At 45.9% G+C, this 14,839-nt stretch overlaps 1 protein-coding gene across 1 annotated transcript; it reads left to right on the top strand.

The window, feature by feature from the left end:
* Positions 1-1,230: 1,230 nt before the first annotated feature.
* On the top strand, positions 1,231-11,053 carry LOC137421188 (protein GVQW3). Its single transcript, XM_068106987.2, has 2 exons — positions 1,231-1,417; positions 9,219-11,053. The coding sequence occupies exons 1-2, from the start codon at positions 1,358-1,360 to the stop codon at positions 9,645-9,647; spliced, it is 489 nt and encodes a 162-aa protein (XP_067963088.1). The 5' UTR covers positions 1,231-1,357; the 3' UTR covers positions 9,648-11,053.
* The last annotated feature ends 3,786 nt before the right edge of the window (positions 11,054-14,839 follow it).

Raw genomic sequence — 14,839 nt, 5'->3', positions numbered from 1 at the left:
ATTTCAATAAATTTTGAATAAATTTTATTTAAATAAAAATGTATATTTTTGATCTTAAAAGCTTTGTTTGTCTTTGTAGTAGTTAGAAATGGCTATTTAGGCTTAAAAAGCATTAAATTCCCTTTAGAAACGTCAAAAATCGCTTTAAAAACGTCGAAGCGCTTTTAAAAAATCGAAGCGGATAAGCGGTAAGCGGACTAAGATTTTCGGCCGCTGAAGCGGATAAGCGAATCGGACTACACGGGCTGGCGGAGCGGATAAGCGGTAAGCGGACTTAAAATTTTCCGAATCGCGCCCACCTATGTATATATATATATATATATATATATATATATATATATATATAATTTTAAAGCAAAACTATAGCACTTAGGTGGAATTTGTTTTGAAAGACATTAACTAGACCTATTGGCCGATGTATATTCCAAGTTTCAGCTAGTTTCAATGTATAGTCCTTGAGATATGAGCACCAACACATTTTGAACGGACGGACAGACGCCAACGTGATTTCGAGTTTTCTAAATAAAACTCAAGAATGCATCAACAGACGTTGCTGAAATTTGGAACATATTACCTCAACGTACAAAGCATTTACTTCTGAAATTTGCAGCAGATTTCGTCCAGTAGGAGCTGAGAAACGTATTTTCAGTCCCCATGTTCATGTAAAAGCTGCAAACAGAGAAACGATCCCTTTAATATAAAGGGAGGGGATTTGTTCCTCCCTTTGATTTGGTCAAATGGACTAACGGACCATTTGCACTGGTGACTGATTTTAAAAGAGAAAAGTTGGTATTTTGTGGTATTGGAAAAATCTACCTCTGATTTGAAGTAAAAGCTTACCGGGGGGCTTGCAGTACCCATGATGCAGTGGGCGGGCGCCATATTGGTTGGCAGGCTAAACAAGCGAGAAAAGGTGAACAAGACCAATTAATTAGTGTAACCTTCCATTGTCGTAAGTCTGAATAAACATTCTCAAGATTTTAGAACTACTGACGCTATCGTTTCCAGGCAAGTAAATACAACCAACATGGCGGCGCGCACGGAATTATGGGATAACTCTGATAACCTATTCTCACGTTTGTAAACTATCCATATTTTAACAATTCCTGAAACCAATGTGTAAAGTATGATTTCTCATATCTGTTTTTTGTCGGACCATAGACATCATATAATATAAAGTGAAAATAAATATATTTTTTAGGAAAACATAATATCGCGAGATGTGCTCTCACGGCGGCCATCTTTGTCGTCCTCTTCGGCAGCGTGGTCCTTTGAGACATCCTCTTCCTCAAAGCGGTTTATGTTTTCATGCTGAAATTTGTCGTTGTGCATTCCATTTCTTGTGAACACGGATGTCATGGCACCATGCGACAAGGCGGACGGGAAAGTGAACATCTTGTCTTTGCGACGTGGCAGGGTAAGGTTAATTTGAAAAAACACACGCACATTATTTGGGGGTTTTAGGGACTGAGCTTCATCCGCCTCGTAACAAAAACGTATGGCTGGTGGGATGTCCGGCATGTGTGCGGGTGAATAATTGTACATTCATTTGGGGACATAACGAGCGGGCGTAGTGACAGAGGGAGGGAGTGGGGGTGCTTTCCCCACCTTTTGATGAAGCTGCTTTTTGGGGTGGAGGGGCTTACCCCACCTTTTGATGAAGCTGATTTTTGGGATGGAGGGGGCTTTCTCCACCTTTTGATGAAGCTGATTATTGGGGTGGAGGGGGCTTTCCCCACCTTTTGATAAAGGTGATTATTGGGGTGGAGGGGGCTTTCTCCACCTTTTGATGAAGCTGATTATTGGGGTGGAGGGGGCTTTCCCCACCTTTTGATGAAGGTGATTATTGGGGTGGAGGGGGCTTACCTCACCTTTTGATGAAGGTGATTATTGGGGTGGAGGGGGCTTTTCCCACCTTTTGATGAAGGTGATTTTGCGGTGGAGGGGGCTTTTCCCACCTTTTGATGAAGGTGATGATTGGGGTTGAGGGAGTTTTCCCCACCCTTTGATGAACGTGATTTTGGGGTGGAGGTGGTTTCCCCACATTTGGATGAAGGTGATTATTAGAATGAAGGGGGCTTTCCTCACCTTTTGATGGTGATTATTGGGGTGGAGGGGGCTTTTCCCACCTTTTGATGGTGATTATTGGGGTTGAGGGGGCTTTTCCCACGTTTTGATGAAGGTGATTATTGGGGTGGAGGGGGCTTTTCCCACGTTTTGATGAAGGTGATTATTGGGGTGAAGGGGGCTTTTCCCACCTTTTGATGGTGATTATTGGGGTGGAGGGGGCTTTTCCCACGTTTTGATGAAGGTTATTATTGGGGTGGAGGGGGCTTTCCCCACCTTTTGATGAATGTGATTATTGGGGTTTAGGGGGCTTTCCCCACCTTTTGATGAATGTGATTATTGGGGTGGAGGGGGCTTTTCCCACGTTTTGATGAAGGTGATTATTGGGGTGGAGGGGGGCTTTTCCCACCTTTTGATGAAGGTGATTATTGGGGTGGAGGGGGCTTACCCCACCTTTTGATGAAGGTGATTATTGGGGTGGAGGGGTCTTTCCCCACCTTTTGATGAAGGTGATTATTGAGGTGGAGGGAGTTTTCCCACCTTTTGATGGTGATTATTGGGGTGGAGGGGGCATTCCCCACCTTTTGATGAAGGTGATTATTGGGGTGGAGGGAGATTTCCCCACGTTTTGATGAAGGTGATTATTGGGGTGGAGGGGGCTTACCCCTCCTTTTGATGAAGGTGATTATTGGGGTGGAGGGGGATTTCCCCACCTTTTGATGAAGGTGATTATTGGGGTGGAGGGGGCTTTCTCCACCTTTTGATGAAGCCGATTATTGGGGTGGAGGGGGCTTACCCCACCTTTTGATGAAGCTGATTATTGGGATGGAGGGGGCTTTCTCCACCTTTTGATGAAGCTGATTTTTGGGGTGGAGGGGGCTTTCCCCACCTTTTGATGAAGGTGATTATTGCGGTGGAGGGGGCTTTTCCCACCTTTTGATGAAGGTGATGATTGGGGTTGAGGGAGTTTTCCCCACCCTTTGATGAACGTGATTTTTGTGGTGGAGGTGGTTTCCCCACATTTTGATGAAGGTGATTATTGGGGTGGAGGGGGCTTTCCTCACCTTTTGATGGTGATTATTTGGGTGGAGGGGGCTTTCCCCACCTTTTGATGGTGATTATTGGGGTTGAGGGGGCTTTTCCCACGTTTTGATGAAGGTGATTATTGGGGTGGAGGGGGCTTTTCCCACGTTTTGATGAAGGTGATTATTGGGGTGGAGGGGGCTTTTCCCACCTTTTGATGGTGATTATTGGGGTGGAGGGGGCTTTTCCCACGTTTTGATGAAGGTTATTATTGGGGTGGAGGGGGATTTCCCCACCTTTTGATGAAGGTGATTATTGGGGTTTAGGGGGCTTTCCCCACCTTTTGATGAATGTGATTATTGGGGTGGAGGGGGATTTCCCCACATTTTGATGAAGGTGATTATTGGAATGAAGGGGCTTTCCCCACCTTTTGATGAATGTGATTATTGGGGTGGAGGGGGATTTCCCCACCTTTTGATGAAGCTGATTTTTGGGATGAATGGGGCTTTCCACACCTTTTGATGAAGCTGATTATTGGGGTGGAGGGGGCTTTCTCCACCTTTTGATGAATGTGATTATTGGGGTGGAGGGGGCTTTCCCCACCTTTTGATAAAGGTGATTATTGAGGTGGAGGGGGTTTTCCCACCTTTTGATGGTGATTATTGGGGTGGAGGGGGCTTTCCCCACCTTTTGATGAAGGTGATTATTGGGGTGGAGGGTGATTTCCCCACCTTTTGATGAAGGTGATTATTGGGGTGGAGGGGGCTTACCCCACCTTTTGATGAAGGTGATTATTGGGGTGGAGGGGGCTTACCCCTCCTTTTGATGAAGGTGATTATTGGGGTGGAGGGGGATTTCCCCACCTTTTGATGAAGGTGATTATTGGGGATGGAGGGGGCTTTCCCCACCTTTTGATGAAGCTGATTATTGGAGTGGAGGGGGCTTTCCCCAACCTTGGATGAAGGTGATTATTGGGGTGGTTGAGGATTTCCCCACCTTTTGATGAAGGTGATTATTGGGGTGGATGAGGATTTCCCCACCTTTTCACGAAGGTGATTATTGGGGTGGATGAGGATTTTCCCACCTGATGAAGGTGATTATTGGGGTGGATGAGGATTTTCCCATCTTTTGATGAAGGTGATTATTGGGGTGGATGAAGATTTCCCCACCTTTTGATGAAGGTGATTATTGGGGTGGAGGGGGATTTCACCACCTTTTGATGAAGGTGATTATGATTATTGGGGTGGATGAGGATTTCCCCACCTTTTGATGAAGGTGATTATTGGGGTGGATTGGATGAGGATTTCCCCACCTTTTCATGAAGGTGATTATTGGGGTGGAGGGGGAATTCCCTACCCTTTAATGAATGCAATTATTGGGGTGGAGGGGGAATTCTCCCCCCTTTAATGAATGCAATTATTTGGATGGAGGGGGAATTCCCTACCCTTTAATGAAGGCAATTATTGGGATGGAGGGGGGAGTTCTCTCCCCTGTAATGAATGCAATTATTGGGGTGGAGGGGGAATTCTCTACCCTTTGATGAAGGCAATTATTGGGGTGGAGGGGGAATTCTCTACCCTTTAACGAATGCAATTATTGGGGTGGAGGGGGAATTCTCTCCCCTTTAATGAATGCAATTATTGGGGTGGAGGGGGAATTCTCTACTCTTTAATGAATGCAATTATTGGGGTGGAGGGGGAATTCTCTTCCCTTTAATGAATGCAATTATTGGGGTGGAGGGGGAATTCTCTACCCTTTAATGAAGGCAATTATTGGGATGGAGGGGGAATTCTCTCCCTTTTAATGAATGCAATTATTGGGGTGGAGGGGGAATTCTCTCCCCTTTAATGAATGCAATTATTGGGGTGGAGGGGGAATTCTCGACCCTTTAATGAAGGCAATTATTGGGATGGAGGGGGAATTCTCTCCCCTTTAATGAATGCAATTATTGGGGTGGAGGGGGAATTCTCTCCCCTTTAATGAATGCAATTATTGGGGTGGAGGGGGAATTCTCAACCCTTTAATGAAGGCAATTATTGGGATGGAGGGGGAATTCTCTCTCCTTTAATGAAGGCAATTATTGGGGTGGAGGGGGAATTCTCTCTCCTTTAATGAATGCAATTATTGGGGTGGAGGGGGAATTCTCTTCCCTTTAATGAAGGCAATTATTGGAGTGGAGGGGGAATTCTCTTCCCTTTAATGAAGGAAATTATTGGCATGGAGAGGGAATTCTCTACCCTTTAATGAAGGCAATTATTGGGGTGGAGGGGGAATTCTCTACCCTTTAATGAAAGCAATTATTGGGGTGGTGTGTGAATTCTCTACCCTTTAATGAATGCAATTATTGGGGTGGAGGGGGAATTCTCTTCCCTTTAATGAATGCAATTATTGGGGTGGAGGGGGAATTCTCTACCCTTTAATGAATGCAGTTATTGGGGTGGAGGGGGAATTCTCTTCCCTTTAATGAAGCAATTATTGGGGTGGAGGGGGAATTCTCTACCCTTTAATGAATGCAGTTATTGGGGTGGAGGGGGAATTCTCTTCCCTTTAATGAAGGCAATTATTGGGGTGGAGGGGGAATTCTCTACCCTTTAATGAATGCAATTATTGGGGTGGAGGGGGAATTCTCTTCCCTTTAATGAAGGCAATTATTGGGGTGGAGGGGGGATTCTCTTCCCTTTAATGAAGGCAATTATTGGGGTGGAGGGGGAATTCTCTACCCTTTAATGAATGCAATTATTGGGGCGGAGGGGGAATTCGCTTCCCTTTAATGAATGGAATTATTGGGGTAGAGGGGGAATTCTCTTCCCTTTAATGAAGGCAATTATTGGGGTGGAGGGGGAATTCTCTACCCTTTAATGAATGCAATTATTGGGGTGGAGGGGGAATTCTCTTCCCTTTAATGAAGGCAATTATTGGGGTGGAGGGGGGATTCTCTTCCCTTTAATGAAGGCAATTATTGGGGTGGAGGGGGGATTCACTTCCCTTTAATGAAGGCAATTATTGGGGTGGAGGGGGAATTCTCTTCCCTTTAATGAATGCAATTATTGGGGTGGAGGGGGAATTCTCTCCCCTTTAATGAAGGCAATTATTAGGGTGGAGGGGGAATTCTCTTCCCTTTAATGAAGGCAATTATTGGGGTGGAGGGGGAATTCTCTTCCCTTTAATGAAGGCAATTATTGGGGTGGAGGGGGAATTCTCTTCCCTTTAATGAAGGCAATTATTGGGGTGGAGGGGGAATTCTCTACCCTTTAATGAAGGCAATTATTGGGTTGGAGGGGGAATTCTCTTCCCTTTAATGAAGGCAATTATTGGGGTGGAGGGGGAATTCTCTTCCCTTTAATGAAGGCAATTATTGGGGTGGAGGGGGAATTCTCTTCCCTTTAATGAAGGCAATTATTGGGGTGGAGGGGGAATTCTCTACCCTTTAATGAAGGCAATTATTGGGGTGGAGGGGGAATTCTCTTCCCTTTAATGAATGCAATTATTGGGGTGGAGGGGGAATTCTCTCCCCTTTAATGAAGGCAATTATTGGGGTGGAGGGGGGAATTCTCTACCCTTTAATGAAGGCAATTATTGGGGTGGAGGGGGGAATTCTCTACCCTTTAATGAATGCAATTATTGGGGTGGAGGGGGAATTCTCTCCCCTTTAATGAAGGCAATTATTGGGGTGGAGGGGGAATTCTCTCCCCTTTAATGAAGGCAATTATTGGGGTGGAGGGGGGAATTCTCTACCCTTTAATGAAGGCAATTATTGGGGTGGAGGGGGAATTCTCTACCCTTTAATGAATGCAATTATTGGGGTGGAGGGGGAATTCTCTTCCCTTTAATGAAGGCAATTATTGGGGTGGAGGGGAATTCTCTACCCTTTAATGAATGCAATTATTGGGGTGGAGGGGGAATTCTCTACCCTTAGTTAATGAAGGCAATTATTGGGGTGGAGGGGGAATTAATGCAATTATTGGGGTGGAGGGGGAATTCTCTACCCTTTAATGAATGCAATTATTGGGGTGGAGGGGGAATTCTCTTCCCTTTAATGAAGCAATTATTGGGGTGGAGGGGGAATTCTCTACCCTAAGTTAATGAAGGCAATTATTGGGGTGGAGGGGGAATTAATGCAATTATTGGGGTGGAAGGGGAATTCTCTCTCCTTTAATGAATGCAATTATTGGGGTGGAGGGGGAATTCTCTACCCTTTAATGAATGCAATTATTGGGGTGGAGGGGGAATTCTCTACCCTTTAATGAATGCAATTATTGGGGTGGAGGGGGAATTCTCTACCCTTTAATGAAGGCAATTATTGGGGTGGAGGTGGTGACGATGATTTATGCTTTCAAAAAGCATTTGGAAAGTTGCCTGTATGTGGATTTCCCTCTTCCACACATTTCCACTTGAATTTGTTTTGGACAACACTAAAGTTATTTTATTGTGAATTATCTCTGCCACCGAAGGAGCATGGAGGTTTATGTTTTCACACCTGTTTCTTTGTGAGCAGGATATCTCCAAAAGTTATGGATGGATTCGGATGAAACTTGGTGCACAGGTGGTGGGGAAGAGAAGTGGTGGGGATGGGGGAGGAAGGAGGATATGGTTGGAGGAGCAGGAGGATCGGGGAGGGGCAAGACGGGAGATAGGAGGGAAGGGGAGACAGGGAGGATGGGGAATAGGTGAAGGGAGGGCCCTCCTTGCGCCATTCACTCACTTCACATCCTCCTTACACCGTCGTTGAGTCACTCAGAACAACGAACGACCTTCTTTATAATGTTAACACATCACACCACTCGTATACCACTCGCTCACATGATTCACTCCACACTTTTCCTTGATCGCTCCCTCATATCATACCGTTTTAGTAAAAATCGAACAGATTACCATGTCCTCACCATGTCCACACAGCTATTATTTTTTCGCAAAAAGAGAAAACATTTTATTCACTCAATTTGAAACATTTTTGGAACGGTTAGGATCAGAGGCTGGGAGCAAATCCTACTTTCAACACACACACGCAGACGCACACAGAGACACGAACACACACACACACACACACACACACACACACACACACACACACACACACACACACACACACGCAGACACAGACACAGACACAGACACAGACACAGACACAGACACAGACACAGACACACACGCACAGACACACACGCACAGACACACACACACAGAGACACACACACACACAGAGACACACACACACACACAGAGACACACACACACACAGAGACACACACACACACAGAGACACACACACACACAGAGACACACACACACACACACACAGACACACACACACACACAGAGACACGCACACAGAGACACGCACACAGAGACACGCACACAGAGACACGCACACAGAGACACGCACACAGAGACACGCACACAGAGACACGCACACAGAGACACGCACACAGAGACACGCACACAGAGACACGCACACAGAGACACGCACAGAGACACGCACACAGAGACACGCACACAGAGACACGCACACAGAGACACGCACACAGAGACACGCACACAGAGACACACGGACACACACACACGCACGCGCACGGAGATGCGCGCGCACCGCAGAGGCGCGCACGCAGACACACACGCAGACACGTGCGCACGCAGACACGCACGCACGCACGCGCGCACACAGACGCACGCGCGCACACAGACGCACGCGCGCACACAGACGCACGCGCGCACACAGACGCACGCGCGCACACAGACGCACGCGCGTACACAGACGCACGCGCACACACACAGACGCACACGCACACACACAGACGTGCGCACATGCACACACACAGACAGACACGCATGCACTCACACACTAACCCTTTTATTATCATAGATAATCATTTTTACAGTCCGTCTCTCACCTCCTTCTCACCTCCCTCTCCCCTAAATTTACATTAACATTGCCACTTAACATTGCATGCTGTGATTATGCCACAAGTTTTGCAGAGCACATTCATTTCATTTCATTATTTTATTTCTGCATTATCCAATGGCTGACTTTGTTTATAAGCAAACCCTGTGCTTTAATTTGTTTGGCTTTTCCACGTCATTGTTCACCACGTGTTAATGGGTAATAACTTTCACCGGTGTATGTGTCCCAGGTGCAATGTGCGATGAATCTGGAGCATCTGGAGTACCGAGCAGTCATCAAGTTTTTGGTTAAGGAAGGCGTCACTGCGAAAGCGATATTTGAACGCATGATGGCGGTGTATGGCGGCACCGGCCCTGCGTTCAGCACGGTCAAGAAATGGACGTCCGAATTCAAGCACGGTCGTCACTCGATTGAAGATGAACCCCGGTGTGGCCGACCGTCACACATCGTCACTCCTGAAGCTATTGCCAAGGTTGAAGCGTTGCTCATGAAAGACAAGCATGTGAATGTCCGAGAAGTTGCTTTGCGGTGCGGAATGTCTTATGGAAGCGCGTACTCCATCATACGAGATGAATTGGCATTGACTAAAGTGTCTGATCGATGGGTTCCTCAAGATATAGATGACGATGACTACGATTCGATTCACGAGATCTTTTGACCAATCATTTTCTGGCGAGATTGATTGTAATGTTTTGCACAACTTGACAGGGTGGAGTGTAAACTGTTCAAAGCCTTTGTTTACCTTTTCTGCACAAATTTGGTAATATGTCTGTGTGGACTGAAATGTCCAACAAATATGGTCATATGGCTGTGTGGACTGAAATGTCCAACAAATCTGGTAATATGTCTGTGTGGACTGAAATGTCCAACAAATATGGTAATATGGCTGTGTGGACTGAAATGTCCAACAAATCTGGTAATATGTTTGTGTGGACTGAAATGTCCAACAAATATGGTAATATGGCTGTGTGGACTGAAATGTCCAACAAATTTGGTAATATGTCTGTGTGGACTGAAATGTCCAACCTGAATCTCGACATGTACTGTGATCTGATGCTTAACTTCCCGCAGGTAATGTCATGTTGAAGCATCGTTAAATAATCCCCAGTAATGATGCCAGCTCAATGCTGATCTATCTTATGGAGGTTCTTGCAGGCAGCTTGAGGTGATAATCACGTGACAGCATGTTGTAGTTTTTCCTCCAATGACCAATGGTATTTCCAATGGCATTGCCCCTATTTTTTTCTGATTTGGCCATGCTCCATGAGGTTGGTTGTGGGTCTATACAGCCCGTGGCTGCTTGTCCGTCATTTTTCTGTGGGCACAGGTGTGCCGCTGATGCAATACCTCCGATTGCCAGTCAGCTGGTACTCATTTTGCCGACCTCAGAAGGATGACGGGTTCAGTCCACGCACCTGGTGTTGATTCAACGGCATGACAGGGGCTCTAACTCAGGACCCTAATATCTCAAGCTAGCTACCTTAACCGTTAAATCGACACCTGTGTTTTACATGAGGTTGATTTGAGCTGAGGATTCCCATTGTATCAAGTTGGCCGTCCTGCTCGATTTATTGAACAATGTCCGACAGCCAATTAAGCTGTGCCAGGACTTCATTAAGCTTTAAAAAAAAAAAACTTCTTTTTTTTTTTTACACCAAAAGAGTAGTGCAGTTATTTACATAGTGAGACACAGAAACTTTGTAGCTGTAGAAATGTTTTATTTTGTATTTATTTTCCATAAGCGACGCAGTGTTGTATCAATCCTCATGAAGACCGGAAAATTTAAACTGCAGTCGAGCATGATCTTGAGTTTAGGTGTTGAAGATGATGTCCCTAAAACTGTGTCTCTCGGAGCAAATGTACAGGCCTGTGACCACTTTTGTAAACTGCAAAACACCACAGGTTTTTGACGATGAAGGAAGTTTTTAGTGAAGCACCTGGGCCTTTTTTTAGAGCCCCGTAAGCTGCTGTTCTGCTTGTTAACAAAACCACTTGGTGCAATGCTTGCCTCATCACAAATACTCTTCCACAATGTACTTGTTATCATATAAATATTTTCAAGTATTTGTTTGTACGTTGGTTGTCCTTTCATGGCCGAACCGTAGCACCTGGAGGACCCAGATTTGGGTGTAGGTACTTCTGAATCCGGGCAACCTTTTGTCTTTAAGCTAACATACGCACACCCACACACACCTCTGACAATGCCGTACTTCTGAATCCAGGCAACCTTTTGTCTTTGAGCGAACATACTCACACCCACACACACACCTCTGACAATGCCATACTTCTGAATCCAGGCAACCTTTTGTCTTTAAGCTAACATACGCACACCCACACACACCTCTGACAATGCCGTACTTCTGAATCTGGGCAACCGTTTGTCTTTAAGCTAACAAACGCACACCCACACACACACCTCGGACAATGCCATACTTCTGAATCCGGGCAACCGTTTGTCTTTAAGCTAACATACGCACACCCACACACACCTCTGACAATGCCATACTTCTGAATCCAGGCAACCGTTTGTCTTTTAGCTAACAAACGCACACCCACACACACCTCTGACAATGCCATACTTCTGAATCCGGGCAACCTTTTGTCTTTAAGCTGACATACGCACACCCACACACACCTCTGACAATGCCATACACTCTACACTGCCATACAATTCTGTCAGTATGTTTGTTGTAGGTCTAAAAATCAGAGAAAAAGAATGGCTGAGCCAATCTCTAAACTTTGTGAGCATGCTGTGGCTACCAATGGTCACGTCACATGTACAGACAAAAAAAAGCCCCCCCATTCCTACCCCTCCCCCTCTCCCCACCCCTCCGCAGGAAATTCTCCATATGTTCATATGTGTCTATCCAACATCGTAAAAATTTTTTAAAACCACTGGGCCAATCTCCACCAAATTTTGCATACTTGCTGTGGGTAAACGGTCAGGACATGAGGCAACCCACCCCCACAAAGCAATTATCTGTATGTATTTGTCTTTACATCTGGAAATCAAGAAACTGACCTCAAACAAGGAAATGAGGCCATTTGGGCCATCATTGCCATGGTACATTATTGGGGTAATTTTTGCTGCAGCTTTAAACATCAATCTTCTTGATGGTTTACTAAAGTCTAAATAACCTGACGTTGAACAGGTGACCCAGATTGGGTAAGGTACGTAGCGCTGCACGGGGAAAAACTATATAGGGGTTCCAGCACATGGTTTGCAATGAAAAGGTTGAAATCTTGTAAATATCCTCAAGTGTTTGCATGTTCATCTTTCACAGCTGAACCGTAGTATCTATAGGGTGTCGGTATTTCAATTTTTGGGTGTTGGTATGCCAGCATCTGTGCAAGGTTTTAGGCTACCACACGTTGGCCTTGACGTCCGTTTTAAGGCCTCTATAAAGTGTATATTGAGATTTGAGGTCAGGCAGTGCTGCCGCAGGTCAAAGGTCACCACCATGAGGCCAATAACTTCATGGCTTTTCAATGCCCAACATGTCCCGAAACCACCGCCCACCCAGCTGCGCAGCGCCAGGAACCCTCCCCCAGACGGCACTGGCTAGCCCTTGTCGTCCTTCATTCTGAAGCTTTTATGAGTAAAACTCAAGGTCCATTATGACTATTTTCTTACGTATTCCCTGTTCATGCAAAGTATGGATGAGAGTCAGAATACAGACCTACCGACGTTCCTCTACCATGACTGTGCATATTGTTGATTACTGCTGGTATTCAGAGTGTGTGGCCTACCACGTGATGCTGTGTCCTGATACCATACATGTACCCCCAGTTTTTGCACACAAAATCTGGGCTTGTGGTGGAACTAGGGTGGTGACAAGGTACAAAAGTGGCGCAATTGACAGTGTAGGTACACTTGGACAAGGGAGGGCGACAAATGAACAGGAAAAGATGTGAGGAAATGGTAACCTGCAAGTACAAAGGTTTTGTTAGTTTGGTTTCATGTTGGTAGAAATGATCGTGGATAGCTTCGGGGTCTTGGATGGCATGAGATGGTAGTGCACCTTTTTGAAGTGGAGGGAAGAGGGATTTCACAGTCAATTGAAGGTGGTTCCACAGACTGCAGAAACAAGGAACAAAAGTGGAGATGGGCTGTCAGCCAGGATGGTAGGTGTTTGATCAGGAGCGGGTTACTGGAAGAATGAATACATCTTGGAGTAAATGGGAAGGGTCAAATATATCAGAGGGAACTAGACCAGAGAGGCAGAACTGCTTGCAGTGACATCAATAGGCCCTGTGCATTGGCCTCATTGGGGGAGATGCCAATAAATGATGGAAACTTTAGTTTCCACAGAATGTAATTGTGATAGATTTCAATCACGAACTCTTCAAAGATAATGAGCTTATTGTAATCAATCCTCCACATCATCTACAAAAGAATAACATATTTAGAATGCGTTCATAGAATATGCCCTATGTAAAGCAAGCCATATGAAAGATGCGTCATTTTAACTTACCAGCTCAAATTCAGTCACAAGTCGAATGTAATCCCCTCGCTCTCAGGCCAACCTTCTTATAGACACATCTTACCGCTAGAGAGGGAACTACAACAGATCTTCACCTTCATTTCATCACATTCTCCCTCAAATTAGATTTCCAGCAAGCTCGCATTGGGAATAATACAAAACTATATTGAGTATAAAAAGCACCAAGAATCAAACGTTCACCAAGGATAAAGCAACCTACAATCCCAAACGAGCCGGCTTTCGACTCTCTCGGCCGGCATGGGTGCGATAACCGCCAGAATCGGTTTCAGAATCAGCAACGTTGGGCAATACCCAACTATGGGGATCTACTCCCAGCCCGGGCACCGGCGGTTCTGCACGAATCTGGATGCCATTGGGCAGCGTCGGACCCGAGGAAGAATAATCCGCAGCCGGTCCCAATGCGGACGGCTCAAGGGCTGTAAACTCATCCGACCCCGCCACATTGCCGTCACTCATGCCGGGACATGGACCCTCTCCACAAGGAGCTATATGTCGCACCAAAATGGTAGCCATGCGTCCGTTAGGCATCCGAACGTGGGCATAATTCCGGGTTAGCCTCCAACACGTGTACCCGATGGACTAACGGTTCATACTTATGTCAGACCATCCGTTTCAAGAAAGCCGGCCCGGGCTCGGATAGCCAGCCTGGCAAAGATTGACCACTAGCGCTGCATCTTTGATAACAAAACATTCGATTGTGCGGAGTTTCATTTGTAGCAGTGCTCAACAAAGTACGGATGACGTGTAATGCTTCGGGTAAAACCTTGAATTTCGGATGAGTCTGATGAGGTACTCCTACACAATCTCACATGTACTGGAGAAAAGCCTGACGACGGCCGACACGCTGGCGTGTGCACCAGTGAAAGACAGTGGAGCAAATCTGTCACAGAGCTTATGGAGGACACCGACATCTATATCGACACCGTCATGAAAAACTTACCTGCAAGTCCTATCTGACAGGTTTGAGAGAGCATCTTAAGGCAGACAGCGTGTACTCAACGGTGATGACACTGTGCATGGAAGGATGGCCTGATCGTAGCAGACTGGACGGGGTTCCTTCTGACCTGAGATAGCGGTGTTAACAGTGCACAATGGACTTCTGCTAAAAGGAACAAGATTAGCAATTCCCTCTGCAATGAGGACCAGTGTCCTCAAAAAGCTGCACGAGAGACATCAGGGAGTCGTCAAGTGCAGGGAACGTTCGTGCTGGACAAGCAGTGTGCCTGACAGAGCTGAGTTGTCAGCAAAATGAACTAGTTCTGAATTGCAGAAAATGCATTTAAGAAAGAAGAAATTACGTAGAGCCTTTAATGCTGACCCAGCTACCTGATAGACCTTGGCAGAG

The sequence above is a fragment of the Myxine glutinosa genome, chromosome 2 (assembly GCF_964187855.1).
Source record: "Myxine glutinosa chromosome 2, kmMyxGlut1.1, whole genome shotgun sequence".
NCBI lineage: Eukaryota > Metazoa > Chordata > Myxini > Myxiniformes > Myxinidae > Myxine > Myxine glutinosa.
This window is presented reverse-complemented; position numbering and strand designations above follow the sequence as displayed.

What these genes read in the sequence shown, in the direction of transcription:
- LOC137421188 (XM_068106987.2), top strand. Translation starts at nt 1,358, where the DNA reads ATGGCACCATGCGACAAGGCGGACGGGAAAGTGAACATCTTGTCTTTG. An exon ending in TGTCTTTGCGACGTGGCAGG is followed by an intron (nt 1,418 to 9,218) that starts GTAAGGTTAATT and finishes TATGTGTCCCAG; the next exon opens with GTGCAATGTGCGATGAATCT.